This window comes from Streptopelia decaocto (genome assembly GCF_964273445.1).
Source record: "Streptopelia decaocto genome assembly, chromosome: 3".
NCBI classification, from domain to species: Eukaryota; Metazoa; Chordata; class Aves; order Columbiformes; family Columbidae; genus Streptopelia; species Streptopelia decaocto.
In genome coordinates, this window is record NC_138656.1 from 97,950,955 (window position 1) to 97,969,155 (window position 18,201).

An 18,201-nucleotide genomic window follows, 5' to 3' on the forward strand; every position below is an offset into this window, starting at 1 on the left:
TCTGTCACCCTCACTGTGAAGAATTTTCTGCTCATATTTAAGTGGAACCTCATGTGTTCCAGTTTGTATCCATTGCCCCTTGTCCTATCATTGGTTGTCACTGAGAAGAGCCTGGCTCCACCCTCGTGACACTCACCTTTTGCATATTTATAAACATTAATGAGGTCACCCGTCAGTCTCCTCTTCTCCAAGCTAAAGAGACCCAGCTCCTTCAGCCTCTCCTCATAAGGGAAATGCTCCACTCCCTTAATCATCTTTGTTGCCCTGCACTGGAATCTCTCCAGCAGCTCCCAATCCTTCTTGAACTGAGGGCCCAGAACTGGACACAACATTCCAGATGCGGTCTCACCAGGGCAGAGTAGAGGGGAAGGAGAACCTCTCTCGACTTACTAAGCACCCCCCTTCTAATACACCCCAGGATGCCATTGGCCTTCCTGGCTACAAGGGCACAGTGCTGGCTCATGGTCATCCCGCTGTCCACCAGGACCCCCAGGTCCCTTTCCCCTACACTGCTCTCTAATATGTAATTTCCCAACCTATACTGGAACCTGGGGTTGTTCCTGCCCAGATGCAGGACTCTACACTTTCCCTTGTTAAATTTCATCAGGTTATTCCCCGCCCAACTCTCCAGCCTGTCCAGGTCTCACTGGATGGCAGCACAGCCTTCTGGCATGTCAGCCACTCCTCCCAGCTTTGTGTCATCAGCAAACTTGCTGACAGTGCACTCTATTCCCTCATGCAGGTCGTTGATTACTATATTGAATAGTAGTAGTCCCAGTACCGACCTTTGAGGCACTCCACTAGATACAGGCCTCCAGCTAGACTCCACCCCATTGACCACAACTCTCTGGCTTCTTTCCTTCAGCCAGTTCACAGTCCACCTCACTACCTGATTGTCCAATCCACACTTCCTATGTTTAGCTGTGAGGATGCCATGGGAGACTGTGTCAAATGCCTTACTGAAATCAAGGTAGACCACATCCACTGCTTTGCCATCATCTATCCACCTGATTATGTCTTCGTAAAAGGCTATGAGGTTGGTTAAGCATGACTTCCCCTTGGTGAAGCCATGTTGACTGACCCTAATGACCCTCTTATCCTTGATATACCTTGAGATGGCACCAAGGATAAGTTGTTCCATCACCTTTCCATATCATAAATGCAAATAAAGCAAAAGAAATAATGTTGCTTCAGGTTGGTTTCATATTCCTTGCCCAGATTTATGATAGTTAAAAATGTGCTGTATGTGGAAAGATAGATAGATAGTTAGATAGATAGATAGATAGATAGATAGATAGATAGATAGATAGATAGATAGATAGATTCTCCCAAAGAGAAATTTATCACTTAAACTAAATAGTTGTGGGTCCTTTCGAACTCAGGACATTCTATGATTCTGTGAAACCAAAGCACAGTAAGAGGAAATGACTGGAGATTGTTTCAGAAGTGCACCCTTGATCAAAGCTTTGATATGAATGTATTTTTAATCTTCTGGTACAACTATCATGACATGTAGAGAAGGCTGACATTTGCAGATACGTTGTACATGTAAGATCAAATTGGATCCCTGGGTAAGCAAATGCTTAAAAAAGTCCTTTTAAGATTTTGTGTTATTTTCATGTTATTTGTTGCTTGGTTTGTGTTTTTAGTTTGTTGGTTTGGGGTTTTTTTTTGTGTGTGTTGTTGTTTGGTTTTTTGTTTGTTTTGTTTTGTTTTGTTTTGTTTTGTTTTGTTTTGTTTTCCAAGTGAAAGAAGAATCTCGTGCAGAGTATGGACACAGGTAGAATATGTGTGTCACATTTTAATTCAGTCTTTCACAAAGCTACACATAATTCTTATTAATGTTCTCTGTTATCAGCTGTCAAGTTAATAGCTTCCTGAGTGATCGTTCTTTATAATTGTCACATAGATATTTTGCATATCTTGATGTCTGCATTGTTTTTCTCTCTAATTAGGTCAGGTTTTTTTTCCTCCCTTATTTTAAACAGACTTATTGGCAGATTATATTTGCCTCATAGTATTTCTCAGAAGCAGGTAGTGCATGCATGCCATTATATATGTGCAGGTCTCTGTTTATAACTCTAAATGCTAATTCTTTTTTTCTATATTAGCCAGTTATTAACTCTATAGAATCAGTAGCCTTTCCACTCTTACCTTGTATAAAAGTTCATTTTTTCATGAAACGACATGTTCAATTATTGTTCTAGATCATCCATCTTCTATAATGACCACTTAAATTAAAAAAAAAAAAAAAAATCTAGTAAATAAAGCAATAACTACTTCCACTTGAAGCAAGCAAAGGGGTTCTAATGATTCCAAGGTAAATGTTCAGCCATTCCACAAACACTGTACTACTGAACTCTGCAGAAAGTCATCTTTGATTCCACTTGTTCTTTCTGCAGTTTGGTTCCATCAAGAACAAATGGAGGTATGAGACTGATGGTATGCTTTGCACTTGAGATCCAATGTATGGATTAACAATGCATTCATCCCGTCATTTTTAAAAATGGACTGTCCAGGTGTGATTCATGTAAAGGTTAAACATATATAGTTAATAGTCTAGAGGCAGACACCTAACTTCAAGTCAGATGAATAATTATTTTAGCTATATTTACTGCAGTGAGATATTAGATACATGAAGCAACCTAGACACAAATGAGTAAACATCTACATTTAGCTCATTTCAGGTATGTCACCACAGGTTTCTACAAGGCCTCCAGCTGCTGCTTCAGAAAATTATAGGCCTCTCACAGATCCTGTATCTTCAGGCAATATGTGGATTTTACCACTTTCAAATTATACCAGCCAACTATTTAGATTTATACTGAATTACATCCTTGTTACTGATTTCTGCAACAAGGTCTAAAAAAAAATTTTTAGTTGTTTTTTTTTTTTTTTCTATAAAAATGAGGTAAAAGAATCATGCTGCAAATCTTTTGGGTGTGTCTGGTTTGTGTACAATTAAAAAATACTTGTTTGGTCATTTTTGCTTGATTACGTGTTTTCTTTTGCCACTTTTGATTTCTGTTTCAAAGATACTCACTGAAAATTTATCGTATGAAGTTCTATAACAACCTCACATTTGAAACATTTTTTATGGCACCTGTTTTCACCATAATTACTTTCAATCCATGTTCCTTTAATTAGGCCAGTCAAAACATAATTCCTGAATTGGATTTACAATAATGTGGTAAAATAATGAGTGAGATGGTATCTTTGTTATACCACCAGATTTATGATAATTTAGTACAAGCATTTGAAATATGATAAACTTTATAATCTAGTTGTATCTACTGATAGTCATGGGTTGGACTAGATGACTTCTAACGTTCATTTACAACTTAAATGATTCTCTGATTAGCAAAGTGATTTCAAAATTGGGAATATTTTATGTGTTCATACATGTATTTCACATATTTCTCAGGTACTAGACATTAATTTCTATTCCTACCAACATAAGAATTATCAAGCTTGTCTTTGTCTCATTTTAACTGTAATAGTGTGATTATAGACAATTTTAAAGAACTTACAACTTTTCATTTAAGCCCTGTACATTGCTAATTATGGTTCCAAAAGGTAATTGATTATACAGACAGAATTTTACAAAACAAGTGTCAAAAAAGTATTTTATACAATGTTTAAAAAATGCTTTACAATAAAAATATGGCACTATGCCACTAATTTGGGTTTGCCACTAGAATTTAAACTTAATGAGGCTGGTAGTCTTCTTGTTCAAACAGTTAAGAAATGAGTGTTTAAAAATCAATAGTATCTTTAACATCCTTTTTTTGTTTGTTTGGTTGGTTTGTTTTTGTTTTGTTTTGATTTGTTTTCTAGAAAGCCATTATAGGATATTTAAATTATTTTCTCTTCCAAAACCCAAATAATAATAAGATGAAGTTATTTTCAAAATGACATGACAAACATGAGTAACATTTACAGATAAGATTTAAATATTTAATTATTCTCTTCAACTTCTCTTTTCAATTCACTGTTAGACTGTTTTGTCATATAGGGATCAAATCATTGCATAGTATTTTTTGACTCTTATAGTGTTGCTACAACATATTGTTTTATCATGAATAGCTACGTGTCATTTCGAAATATAATTCAGTGCACCTTCAAGAAATCCCATTCTTTCTTTTTCTTCTTAAATAAGACACTTATATGAAATTTGCAGTAGTAAATATGCAGTAATATCTTTCAACAATAAAGACAATATTAGTATAATTACTGTGTTCTTTATAGAGCTCTGTGGATGTTAGCAGCTGAAAACTGTCAAAATGATGCAGCTAATTTTTTTTCCCCCACTGTTCTGCATGCATTAGAATTCAGAGAACCTGTAGTTAGTTTTAGAAATTTAGTTTTAGAAATTTAGTTTTAGAAATTTACCTTCTAAATTCTAAAGCCCTGAGGAAAGCTTAAGTTTCTGCTTCCTGGTTGTGAGCCAAATCCTAATGCCTCTATTTGAGGTAGACAACTGATCAGTCTATATATGTATCTTGTAATTCACTGAATTTACCTTCTATTGACAGTTACAGAGTGGTATGGTCTGAATCAGATACAATGAAGCAGAGAGACAGAAAAAAAAAAAAGATAATGAGTGTTATTGACATTCAGAACATTGATTTCTCTAAGAAAAGTACAACATTTTTTGTGCTGTGGGAGAATGCTAATATCACAGTCCGAAGGTCCCTGGTGAGACATAATGGGCAGAATTAATCATCACATGCCATTTTCCGAGACTTTCTACATAATCATATTTGCCCTTGGTTCACATTTTTGGATTATCTTTGCAATCATAAAATGAAGAATGTTTTTAATAAAAATGGAAAAATGCTATTCTATACAGAAACCCTGAGACAAAGAGAAAATTCTGCAACAAATATTTTGATAGTGGCACTTCTGAATAGTGTTCTATAACAGTGGACAGTTAGTAGTAATAGAATCAAAGTTGATATATGCTTGCATAACTAGATCATACAGAAAAATATGGATCATATTAGATGTGATGTATATTACTGTGATGTATCTTCCTTAGAAAAAAATGTCTAATTTTAACTAAAAAAAACCCAAACATTAATAAGAAAATGACAAAATTAGTCTTTTTTACAGCTGCCAGATGGTCATCAGATTCAAATATATTTTTATACAAAGTAATATGAAAAATTCTTAAAGAATTAATATGTTTCTAAAGCTTTTATTGAAATCATTAGAATAAATCAAACTATTTAAACCTAACTATAACCTTTTTATGGAGGCTCAGTGTATCCGTAGTTGTAATTCAGGAAATTTTTTTCTTTAACTAATAAAAATGTCTACCAAATAGACACTGATAATGATAAAGAGAAAACAAAATAGTTTGAAAATGACATTAGAGATCCACATTTAGAATTAATAACGTTAGGGTAGTCTCAAATGAATTTATTTTTTAGTATTGTTACCTAGATTAGTAATTCATAAAGAACTTTGCATTTTTCTTTTAAAAAATTATTAGTGGGCACGTATATAAGCAGAGTAAATCCCCTTTATTATGTCACATTTCTATTGTGAAATGTTTCTTGAAAATAATCCTGACATGTAAAAATACCATTTCCTGTGATACTAAAGCAAATGTTGAACTTTAAGTTGACAAAAAAAATATTTTTCTTATTTCACTCAGTTTTACTGGCCCAGATTGCCTGATGAATGTTTTACACTGTATTTCTGTATTTAAGTTTCTAGCCAGTATCTTCATGTTTCTAGATGAACAAGAATTTTTTCAAGAAAGGCAATTAGCACACTATCTTTTTCAAAACTGGTCTAAAGGTCTTTGAAACTTATCTGTAAATATATTCTTCCTTTTTTTTTTTTTTCCTGTTATTTATTATTTGTCATTAAGTAAAATAAAAATATTTTTTCTGGAGTAAATTATTTATATGCTGTACACTATGATTTAAAAGTAAGTCACATAGTACTGCAGAGGGAAAGCTGCAGCTACCCTTTTCTACAATTCTCTTTATATCTTAATGGAGTTTTTACAGAATTTCCTCATTGTATATTCATTACAGATGATGCCTAAGCAAACTGACAGAAACTGTTCTGTTTACCCACATATAATTCGAATTAGATCCAAACAATGGCTTGTGCCCTAATGTGTTCTTACAGGGCTCTACTACCTGCATATTTGAGCAGATTGCCAAATGGCTTTGAGACTAATGACCAGAGATTATCTTCTGGTTCTGGTATCACTTTTTTACCAATATAGGTCAAGAATATCTCTACTCAAGTGCTTACAAATGCGAAGATGAAAACCAAAGTAAATGATATAAGAACCAAGCCTGTAATCCATAAAGTCAATCTTATTTATCACTTTCTCTTACCACAGATAAATTTCATGGCATGGAATAGTACTGGATCAAAATAAATATGTTAATTATCACTGATATATAAGGGACATTTTCAAAATAAGTGTAGGCTTTAAGAAAATACATTCAGGTGTGGGAAGCTAGATTTTAAAGCTGAGGTAGGTAGATTTTTATGTTTGTTTTTTTTTTTTTTTTTACCAAAAAGATTAAATATGTAATAAGTTTTTGTGTTGTGCTTCTTATTTTTGGAAATTTAAACTATGAGAAGCATTCCTGAACAAAGCTCAAAATCTATGTTGTCGTCATCACTGTCATTATTCTTATGCCTCTTGGGATAAATTATTTTGTTTTCACAGCATGATCACTCATAGAATATTAATATTTAATGTAGTTAAATGCAAATACCTTAATGAAGTTAATTTTGATGTTTTGATTTACAACGTTAAGAGAATTCTCCTATACAGTTGTGCTGGGTTCACCTTGGCAGGCTGCTTTGTACCCACCAAGCTGCTTTGTCACGCCCTCTCCTCATCAGGACAGGGGGAGAAAATAAGACAAAAAAGCTAATGTGTCCAGATAAGGACAGGGAGATTGGTTACCAATTACTCGCACAGGCAAAATAGACTTAACTGGGGGAAGATGAATTTATTGCCAGTTAAAAACAGAGTAAGATGGTGAGAAACAACAATAAAACCCTTTTCTTGGGCCTGGCTCTTCTGCATCCTACCTCAGCAAGTAGTGCAGGGGGTGAGGAATGGGGGGTACAGTTAGTTCATTAAGAGCTCCTGTCTCTCTTCTTCTTCATGCTTTTCCCCTGCTCCTGTGTGGGGTCATTCTCATGGGATACAGACCTTTATAAACCACTTGAATGTGGGGCCTTCCCATGGACTGCAGTTTGCAGATCCTGTTGTTGTTACTCATGGGCAGTAAATGACAAAGTTTGGTGTCACATGCTAACATTTTTACTACTTCCTAGATTGTAGGTAGTTCAAATCTCTCCAAAATAACAAGATATTTTTCTCTTTTTGGTTAAAATTTTCATTTATTTTATGGCTCAAAAATATATATTCTAGTTTAATACAAGGTAACTTACGTTTTATTGTATTTAGAATATTATCACAGCATTCATTGGAAAAAAACCATAATTTTATGAGATGAAATACAAACAGGTATGACATAAACTTCTGAAAGTTAACCTATTCATGAAGTAATCATTTAAACTATTTTAATCAACTGAAGTATTAGATAAAATAACAGGAAGCTATTTCTACATGAAAATCCTTATGTATCCTGTTTACTTCAACAGGGCTAGAATTTCAGTCTTGAATTGTGGTTTACTAGAGTAATACAGGGAATTATTTAGAAAACATTTTTAAAAATTTATTTCAAATCTACACTTGGGCCAACAAGCCATGTAGTTATATGTTTTAAAAACACAGTAGGAAGAAAAGCAGAAAATGCAACTTTCAGTTAGTTTAAGCTAATCTGGAAATATAAATGCAAGATTTCATATTAATATTTTTTGTTGTTCATAATTTAAACACAGAACAAACTTCTTTGCATTTTTTTCTTCAGAATGAAGTTAATCTCAATATATTTACATTTCTTTGTTGTATAGAATAGAATCTAAAAACTGTCCAGACTTACATAAAACCTTGGTGTTATGACAATGCAATATCAATGTAATATTACTACACTTTTATTACAAGAATATGCATTTAGGCATAGATCATTCTTTTTCATCATGTACATAAGAAACTTTAATGTATAAATATAAATAAGCACTTTATATGTCTTAACATTTTAATTAAGATATTTTCTGTATGAAGTAGGGTCCTTCTCATGACTTCAAACATTTCAGGACACAAGGAATACAATTCATTTGGTCATCCTCAGGAGTCTATTACTGTATGAGATGCTCAGGTACTCAAAATGTCCATGCAAGGCTGACAGGTACAACACAGGAAAATCCGTTAACCTTCCAGAGAGGCAGTTAGAGGCCAGGCAGGATGCCAAGGCATCTTAAATGATAGAAGATATCTGAGTGTGGGCATCTGAGTTCAACCCAAATAAGGATAAACTATATCCTGGATTACTCTTTACTTTTCCTCTGAACATTCATTTCCATAAATATGATCTCCCATTAGCACAGTTATGGTAACATACCTACTTTATCAGAGTTTCTAACTTGGCTCAGTATGGCTCAGACCTTTCCATTTTCTATTCTGAATAGCATTAAACAGTATATGAACTCTGAGATTGTATGCATTTCTAGCAAATTAATTCCACTGATAGGTTATACTTTTCTGAGGCATTTGCTTCTATAAATATTCAGGCATCTCCCTAAACTTCTGGAGGCTTTCCAGTATTCACTTGAATTGCTTGGTTGCACAATACGGTGTGATGCCAAGGTTTGTCACCCTCATAAATGAAATAGTTTGTGTCCTTGGAACTATTTTGCCATAATAACAAGAAACCAAGAAGCTGAAGTTCTCAGAGAAAACAGGTGCTTATGGACCTTCCTGCTACTGTTCACAGAGTGTTTGTACTGAAAGAAACTATCTTTAAGATTAGTTTCATAGCTATAGAATGCATGAAATACAGGCTTCATCCAACATATTCATCCAAAATAACATTTGAGTTAGAATCTTATGGGTGCATGTCTTTTCTACTTGCACCTTAAAATTAACTGGTATCACTTTTTACTTTGTATTTACTATATCGAAAGCATAAATTTCTCTCATATATGAGATAATAAAATAGGTTTTATTAGTACTGAAAAGAACGTGTACACCTAGACATTTTGGAAATGTCACCTTGCCATGTTCCCTGCTTCTTCTTTCAAGAAGAATGTCCATGAAGGAATTTCTGTTAGTACAACTGTGGTGCTGCCTTTTCCCGTTACTTGCTATAGCAATTATGCCAGCAGAAGTATAAAGTGTGGGAGTAGCTAAGATAAAGGAAAATGCTTCTAAGGAAAAAGTAATTATGAAAGAAAATTCACTTGCAGAGATTCCATTAGGTACCTCCTTAGGTGTCTCATATTTTTAAGCTTTTTTTTTTTCACAGTCTATTTATCTCATCATAAATAATAATTCTGAACTGCTTATAAGGGAATTTTGTCTCATACATTTCAGAAAGCAAACAGGATCATGCTTCTGTAAGAAATATAATTCATCATCCAGAAAATATATAATAGATTTGGAAGTAATTTTTGTGTTTCTGATTTTTCTTAATGAAAATTAGTTCATTATTTAATCAGTTCAGAGTAAACATATTTAATTACAGTGATCAGATTAGTATTACTGGCTTTTTTTTTTTTTTTTTTTTTTTTTTATAAATTGAAAACCAGCATTGAATCTGGAGAAGCATCTCAGATCTGCTTTTTTAAGTTTTACCCATGCTGTATTCATATGTATATCCATACAAAACTGTCTTACACTCTTTCTCACCAATAAGTCAACAATTCCTCCCTCCATCTAATATATCTTAACAATCCTTCTGATGATTCAGAGCTTTTATTTACAGAGGAACTAATTTTACCTAAATATATCTGTGTAAGCATTAGTCTCCAATGGTTATCCAAACTCCCTATGTAGTCAATAGAAGGGACAACTCTAAACGGCAGTTTACTCCACCTTAAGGCAGGTCACGTGACTTCCGTTCTGGGTGCCGTTTTCTGTTGACTGACTGTAGAAGGAGCTGTGATTAGACTGGTTGTTTATTGTTTACATGGTAAAGTTTAGGTTTTATGAATCAGATTAAAGGAATATAAGTTAGATTTAGCATCATAGAATCGTAGAATCTTTTCAGTTGGAAGAGGATCATTGAGTCCAACCATAAACGTGATACTTGACTTCTTAACTCTCAAACATTTGAATGTCTTTCCAACGCACTCTATGTGTTAGTATAGAGTAACAATTAGCATGGAAGTGAAGAACAAGATTTTTTTTAATAGTGTCTAATATTTCTTCACACATAATGTATTTCACATAAAAAACCCTTTTATTTTGATATTTCCTATAAGCTTAATGAGATCTTTAATCTTTCATTTCTGGTTTAGATCAATTTTTTTTTTTGTAACTTATTTTATTATTAAAGAGGTGAGCATTCACATTTGTTTTTAAATTGCAATGTAGAAGAGTTTGTGAGTCTGACAAAATGGAGCATATTTAAATAATACATTACCATATTTTCTTCTGGAATATTCTATCAGGTTTCCCCACACACACATAAAAAAAATTGCATTAAAATTCTCATATATGTAGTTATTTTTATTGCCAGAAACAACTCTGCTTTTATGCTTCTACATATTTTTCTTGCTCTTATTTTGCTTTATTAGTTTTGATTTAGTAAAGAGATTTTGCATGTTAACCACTGTTATAATCTAGAAATACTAGATGATACATCAGGTCCACATGGAAAGGTATATTATTATATCTACAGCATATTGTCTGAAATGCTTGTGATTATTGAAATATAATGTAGATAATGCAGTAAACTTTATCTAAAAATCTGGCAGGTCTGCAAAATGTGCTTTAAAGGACCTGTATTAGATCACAAAACAAAACCTCTGACCTATTGCCAAAATAATTACACAGATATTTGTGTTGACAATGTTCTTCATAGCTGTAGATATCCTCGGAGCATTTAGCTTTTCTTTAAACCTCCTGCTCTTTTACCTTATACACGCTTAAATTTTTTAACTCAATTTTAAAACACACAAGGGGTCTTAGTCCTGGAGTCAATTTTAGCATGCTTTAGAAAACATAAATGTGCAAATAGCAGAGATGCAAAGCAAGGTATGAATAACACAACATGAATTTAGAGCAAGAGGCCATATGTTATCTTAGGTTAATGGGTATCTTATTAAAAACAGACTTTTCTTTGGATTAGAAACTGAGGCAGCAGTTCAATGTAATCCTCATCTAGTCTTTTAAGTTCCTCTCTGAAGCTGATGGACCTAGACTGTTTCCTTTCCAACACAGATAAATGAGACCTGCTGACTTTCTTTTTTTAATATTGAGGATGTATAAACAATTAGCTTAGATTGGATGCTGCCTTTTTACAGGGCTAAAATTTAGATTGTATTAATTCTGCCTTGAAGAGCCCATAGAAATAACCTTAAGTGGATGGAAACCATTGTTTTTCCACATCACTGCCAAATAGCAGCATAATATGACTGATGCAGAAAGCCCAAATCTGCCCCAAGTATTGTTTTTAGCCACAAAACAGAAGCAATGGCTGAAGTTGTGTGAAAATCTCCCCAGAGTGTCTGCAAAATTTAGTATAAAGATAAAACAAAATATTTTGTGGAAAAACACTGTGACTCTGCATTTTGTATCAAGTTGTCTGCAGAAACCTTGATATCAAAATACAAAAAGGTGCAGTGTACATACACATATAATCTGCAACTACTTCTCACCAATACAAAACTCTGAAAAGTTCTTGTTTTATAAGTGTTTGTCTGTACAAAACTAAACCCATTTTCATACTTTCTTTTATCTACTAAAATTACAGTTTCAGTAAATTATAAATACTTTTTCAAACAATGCTGACAGTTACATTTTTAATTTTCTGGACAATTCATTATTAGACGTAGAACAAAATCATAGCTTAGTGTTAATAATTTATGTATGGTAATTTCTGCTTTTGTATTTCTGTGCACCAGCATCATCCACCTTCTTATCAATTGATAGTTCAAACCTGCCATCTTATTATTGTATAATTCAACAGACAAGAAGATTTTAACTTTATATGCTTCCAGTATTATGCTACATCATTTTTATATATTTTTTTTTTTTTTTTAAGTTTTTACTGCTGTTTATAATAACATTTCAATAATAGGAACAATTACCACCAGTTAGAGGTGATTGACATCTTTAGTCTGTGATACCTCTAAAACACTAAGCCAAATACTTTTTGCTCTTTCTATTAGAAAATGCAGAAGTTTCTCCATTTCTGCTTTTACTCTATAGGTATCTTTCTCCAAACAAATCAGACTAACTGAAATAATGAGTGAGTGCTTCATGAGTTGACTTACGGTAGCAAAATGGTTTTTTTTTAAGACTAGTGGGTAAGTTTTGAAATAACTGACTAATTTAATTTTATTAGGTCATAAAGCTTGCTTTTGAAGAGTTTGAATTGGAAAGAGGCTATGATACTCTTACTGTTGGAGATGCTGGGAAAGTTGGTGATACCAGAACAGTGTTGTATGTGTAAGTACAGAACTTCAATAATTTTCCTTGGAAATGTGTTGTCATATGCTGTTTCTTCTGGGTCATGGAATATTGTATTTTACTTAGTAATTTTAATATATGTAATTTGTTTATATAATGTAAAATTAAAATCTAACTACTGTCAAAGAAAATTGTTCATTACAAAATTCACCCCAGATCCTTAATAGCATCTTCGCAGGCTTTAAACTTTTTAACTTTTTAAACTTTTCAGACTAAAAACTTCAGACAACTGAGATTAGATTTTTTTTGAAAGCAAAAAAGCTTCTTTTAAGAAACAAGTACAATTCGTATAGCTGCAATTGTATTCACAAACAAGTAAAGGAATTTTTAAAAGCCTTAGATTTCAGCAAACAGAAAATACTACTTGTGTAAAATAAATAACCCATTTCTTAATTTCAAAACTTTTATACTTAAAATTGCATATGTGAAAAAAAATTACATGAATGCACATGGCCATTGTTGAGTAAAGGTAAACATGCTTCATGGATTAATATAAATAATAAACATAATCTAGCATAATGTAATATAAAATACAGAAAGCGTAGCAACTTACTTAAATTTGAAGAAAAATTCCAAACTGGTCAGCTAATCTTAAAATAAAGGTCTTTAATACTGTCTGGGCTAATGGAAATAATAGAATCCTGTACAGATTGATTAATCTCATCTACCGCAACCATCTCATTTTCGTCGCATATGTTCATTTTCCTTCCTTCATAATAGGAGCTTGTCATCACAAGATATTTTAGTCACATCTTTTAGAAGGTTAAGTTAGCATATGAATCCTTATTGGAGAATACAAAGCAAAATTTCAAGGTTAATGTATCAGCAATGATTAAATAAGAGAAAGTAGCAGCATTTTTTTAATAACATTACTTGATTTTGCACAGATATCTACTGGATAAAGACATTATTAAACACATTTGATAAAAAGAATCCATCATAATTTTATATTGAGTTTTTACAAGACATTTAATTATTGGAATGTTTATTTTACATAACTAGAACAGTAAAGGTCATCTAACACCCATAACATTTATTTTTAATTATTTAGAATATCTTTAGGCTGACAAGTCTGAGGATGATATCTTCATTTTACTTATTTGCTTATGAATGTATAATATTTATTAATGGCTATGTTCTGAACTATTATATCAAAGTACATAGAACTAGGTACTGCTACTTTAATTTGTCTTAAAAGCAAAGACTGGAAAATGATTGATTATTTGCAGGACGCACGTTTCTTGTGTTGAAATAGCAACTAGTTGATACTCGGTAAATTGCTTTCCATGTTCTGGGTACCCGAAAAAGAAAATAAGAAGAAAATCCTGTTTCAAGAGCTTTAAACTTTAAGTTAACATAAAAAGACTTGAACTGGAAGCATGAATTTCAACACCCATGATTATTTTTTCTTGTAGTTTGCAAACCAATTAAATAAACAATCTTTCTGGGGATGATAATTTAACTGCTTGTGACTGACAATCTGTTCACAAATTTTCTTTTTGTGTTGGGATACATTTTGACTTACAGGGATGCCGAAACTCCTTCAGAGTTAAGTTTCTGAACTTAGTAAATTGGGCACCCTGAATTGTTCATTTTGTTTGTTACACTGTGAGTACTTCATGTATTAAAATTTGCCTTTCTAAAATTACTTATCATGTAACAGTCAAATTTATTTTTTTTTTTTACTTCTCCATTTGAAGGGAAGTAGCCTGTGACTACATACTCCATATTTATTTTCCATGACTGCCTAAAAAAGAAAATTTTTTAAAGTCTAAAATAGTCTTAGCTCATGTTAATTGCTAATTTTTGTATCTTAGGTAGGCAGGCTTCCATAGTCACATCAGCTCTTATAATATTTTTTCACTTTAATAACATTTTGAAGATCTCTGTGTAATATAACCGTTTCAGAGTCCATCATTAGCATTTCTAGCATTTCTAGCACTAGTACAATGTTCTCACTAGAGGCATGCAGTAGTTTTAGCCCTTCAGGATGATTTTTGAATAGCAACTGTTTTATTACTCTACAGCCTATGACTTAGCATTACAGTACAGTGTTGGCTTTTCCGTGTTTACTGTAAATTATATCTTTGACGAACATGAGGCCTATGCAATTAATTTCATCTTCCTTTTGGGTTGCAATACTTCGCACATTAACACTACCCTGAAAATCATTTGAGAAAGTAAATGATTAATAACTTCATTACAGTGGAAATACAGGAGCCCCAAGTATGAGACTACAATGTCACAATAATTAGTAATTAATCTGAATTTCTATTGCAACACTGTTTTTGCAGGCATTAAATAGTGGATTGTATCATGCATTATGAAATACATTGTATTTTAACTGCATCACAGCTATGCTTCATTTCACTTCCTTTTGAGAATGGTTGTCTGTGGATGCAAAGTAATTTTCCTCATAGAACACTAGGATCATTTGTAGCCTGCATTATCATAAGAAAGCTCATAACTAAATGTCAAAGTGATTTTCTTACCAAAATGTTCTCTTAGTTGGTTTTAATAACTTCTATCGTACTTAATGAGGTTTAAGCAGCACCTTGTAGTTTTTTATTCTTCTCAGGGGAATCAAGCAGCTTTCAGCAGAGACTTTTCTGGCTAGATTTAATTTATAATTTATCAGGATCTCTTAAAAAGTAATATAGCTTTTCTTATGCTGAGCAAGTTTCTGTTGGCAGCTTAGATGCCAGCATTTCTGTAGAAATTCTACAAAATATCACTGTAGAAACTCATGCATTTGATTCTAAAGCTTCGTAGCTTTTACAAGTTAGTTTGAAATAAAGATGCAAAAATAGATACATTTCTAAATCCAAACCTAATTTCTGAGTGATTTGAATCATTCCCCTCCATATAAAATTGTCATGCCTGAACCTCATGCAAAATTTTCCATCTCTCAACCACTGGAGCCTTCAAGGTAATAGATACCTCTGGGCGCTTTATTGTAAACTTAGTACTCAAACTTTACAATGAGCTCAGTTATGCCAGGATCTTTATAAGCCAGTCATCCAATGAACTCTGGAGGCTCTCTAATGGCAGGTCAGTAGGCAAGGGACCTTTAAATACTTGATCCGAAGAAGATTGAAGGAGTTGACAAGGGTCACAATATACAAAGGATCGGTCCTAGCATAAGCTTTCCATAGTGTCCAAACTCTCAACCATTAGCAATTATCTGTGTAACCTCAAAGCTGTAGCACCACAGGTAGGGTGGAATAGAAAGGGATACTGGTGTTTAAAAAGGAGAAATTAAAAAAAATAAATTTAAAAAAAAAAAGAAAGTGTAGACTATCCAGCTCAAATTTCATTTTTAGAGGACATTAGAAAAATAATTAGTAAAAGTCTTCTAAGTTCATGTAAAATAGCACCGAGATGTTACAAGTAATTGCATACTTTGATGAAGAACAAATTATTTCAAACCAATTTAATGCATTTCTATGACAGTGTAGTTGGCATTTTGAGAGGGAACATGTTTTGTTTTAATTTATTAAAGCAGTCTAATTTTAGTACTTATAGTAGACTTATAGGGAAACTTATCATACAATGCTTAAAGAGGGATATACCCATCAATTTTATTATTTTTAACAATTGCTTCATCTGCAAACCTTACTTATTGAACATTTAGCAATATTGTTTTATGGGATATGCATGCTGAGATGGTTAGCTTTGTAAGTACAGCATTACAGCTTACTGAAATTAAATAAGTTTAGGCTATTAAGTTTTGACTTCACTTATTTCTCACATTTAACAGAGTTTGGCTAGAATCTAGTGACTACCCTTACAAAATAACTCACTGGTGATAACTATGTGTGAGGTGAAAATGATCAGTCAGGACGTTTTCTGCAGTGCTCTGTTTTAGGTTCCTAAATTCTTGTAAATTTAACTAACATCTTGCTTTAGAAAGTCTCTTTACCTTCAAATGCTGTGATTAGTATTTGTCTTGCAGCAGTTACATTAAAACTGAATTTCTTTTTTTGAAATTATTCCCTTAAAACATGAATCTTTTAACTTTTCATACATAGAAAATTTGTTTGTTTGTTTTCCCTATACAAAGAAGAAATTGCAACTTAGTGGTCCAATTCCAGCTGCTTCTGTCAGCTATTTCAATACACAGAGAACTGTCCATGATAGAGAAATGCTTTTTTAGGAAACCCTTTTCTTCTATTCACACACAGTCTGGAAACTTACTGACGGCTTGGAAAACAACCTACTCTTCCATAACTGGTAAAAAAACAGGCTCCTTTTTAGTATATCTCAAACATTATTGAGTCTGACTTCCTAGTAACTTAATGGATTTCACATTATTTAAAAAAATCTTCCTTATAAATTTTTTAGAAGTTGTAAAATTTAGGAGGAGAGAAAGTAGGTTTTGGTATTTAATTTGTTTTTTTAATAATGTGTTGGATTCTTTCCCCCATCATTAGCTAGGTAGCTGACATCAGTAGTATTAAAAGAAAAATGCAATTAGGGATTTTTAGTGACATTTACTGGTTATCACACCTTATACAGTCAAATCTTCTGAGGTTTAGTTTGTGATATGGTTGCAACTAAGCACACAAATAGCATAGTGACTTGACATCTTTGAACAACAGAACAATACAGTAAAACTATTTCTTTAAAAGGATAAGAAAACCTGTGCAAACAATGAAAATCGATTTACCACAAAGAAGGAAAATAAGTTCACATATTGAAAACTCAAGAAATATTAATGATTTCATTTTAAAATAAATTTTTGTTTTATACAGTAGTTTAATGTCACAAAGGCCTATTTATTGGCTTTTGCATGCTGTGCTTCATTCAACTTACTTTATTGTTCTAATGCCTCCAAGACACATTTATTTTAAATATTATACACAGTATAAGAACAAGATAAAGCAAAGAAAATGCAGAAAGGGCTCAAAGCTTTCTCACATTTATGTGGAGTTTCAATTTAAATGGTTATTTTCAAATTAAAGTTTATTGAGTAGTTACCGTTAATAGGAAATAGATATTGTAGTGGCACTATTTCTACACATATACATAAGTGAAAAGTGAACACTGGAAGTTTTGTTTCATGAAATCATTAAAGGGAATAAAAGCATAACAACAGCATAGTTGTTATATATTTTAAAAACTGATTTCAGGCCCCTGAAAATTACCTCTCAAACCTAAAATCCAGACCTCAGTCTCTTTCATATACAAGTCAGCCTCATTGTCAACATCACAACTGACAGAAATGTTTTTTCTCATTTATTTGTTTAAAACAGCAATAATATATTTTAGGAAATCAACATACATCTCCTTAATAATGTATTTTCTATATTTTTACTATTAATGTATTATTATTTTTATGACCATGCTTCTTACATACTGGTATTTTGGTGCCATGCTTGTGCCATCAACATATTGAATTCAAGAATTTACTGAGACCATTTTGTGCTGCTTATGTGACCTAAACTATAGAGAAGCAAACAGCACTTCTGGTCCTGGACACCATTCTTAAAAGCCTGTCTCTGGTTTCATTTGGATAAGTTAGATCAGAGAGAAAACTGGTAGAAAAAGTTTGTTTCTCTCACAGTTGTCTTTTCTGACCTGAGAGTTTGTTCAGAGTACTGAGAAGTTTCACT

General features: G+C 32.6%; 1 protein-coding gene across 1 annotated transcript in view; it reads left to right on the forward strand.

Moving 5' to 3' along the window:
* CSMD1 (CUB and Sushi multiple domains 1) overlaps window positions 1–18,201 on the forward strand; it is a gene marked incomplete at both ends in the record, with an annotated part of 1,064,284 nt that overhangs the window by 754,474 nt on the left and 291,609 nt on the right. The window contains one exon of the mRNA XM_082048870.1: window positions 12,462–12,565. Within this exon, the coding sequence (XP_081904996.1) occupies window positions 12,462–12,565 (104 nt within the window). The remainder of the gene's footprint in view (window positions 1–12,461; window positions 12,566–18,201) is intronic.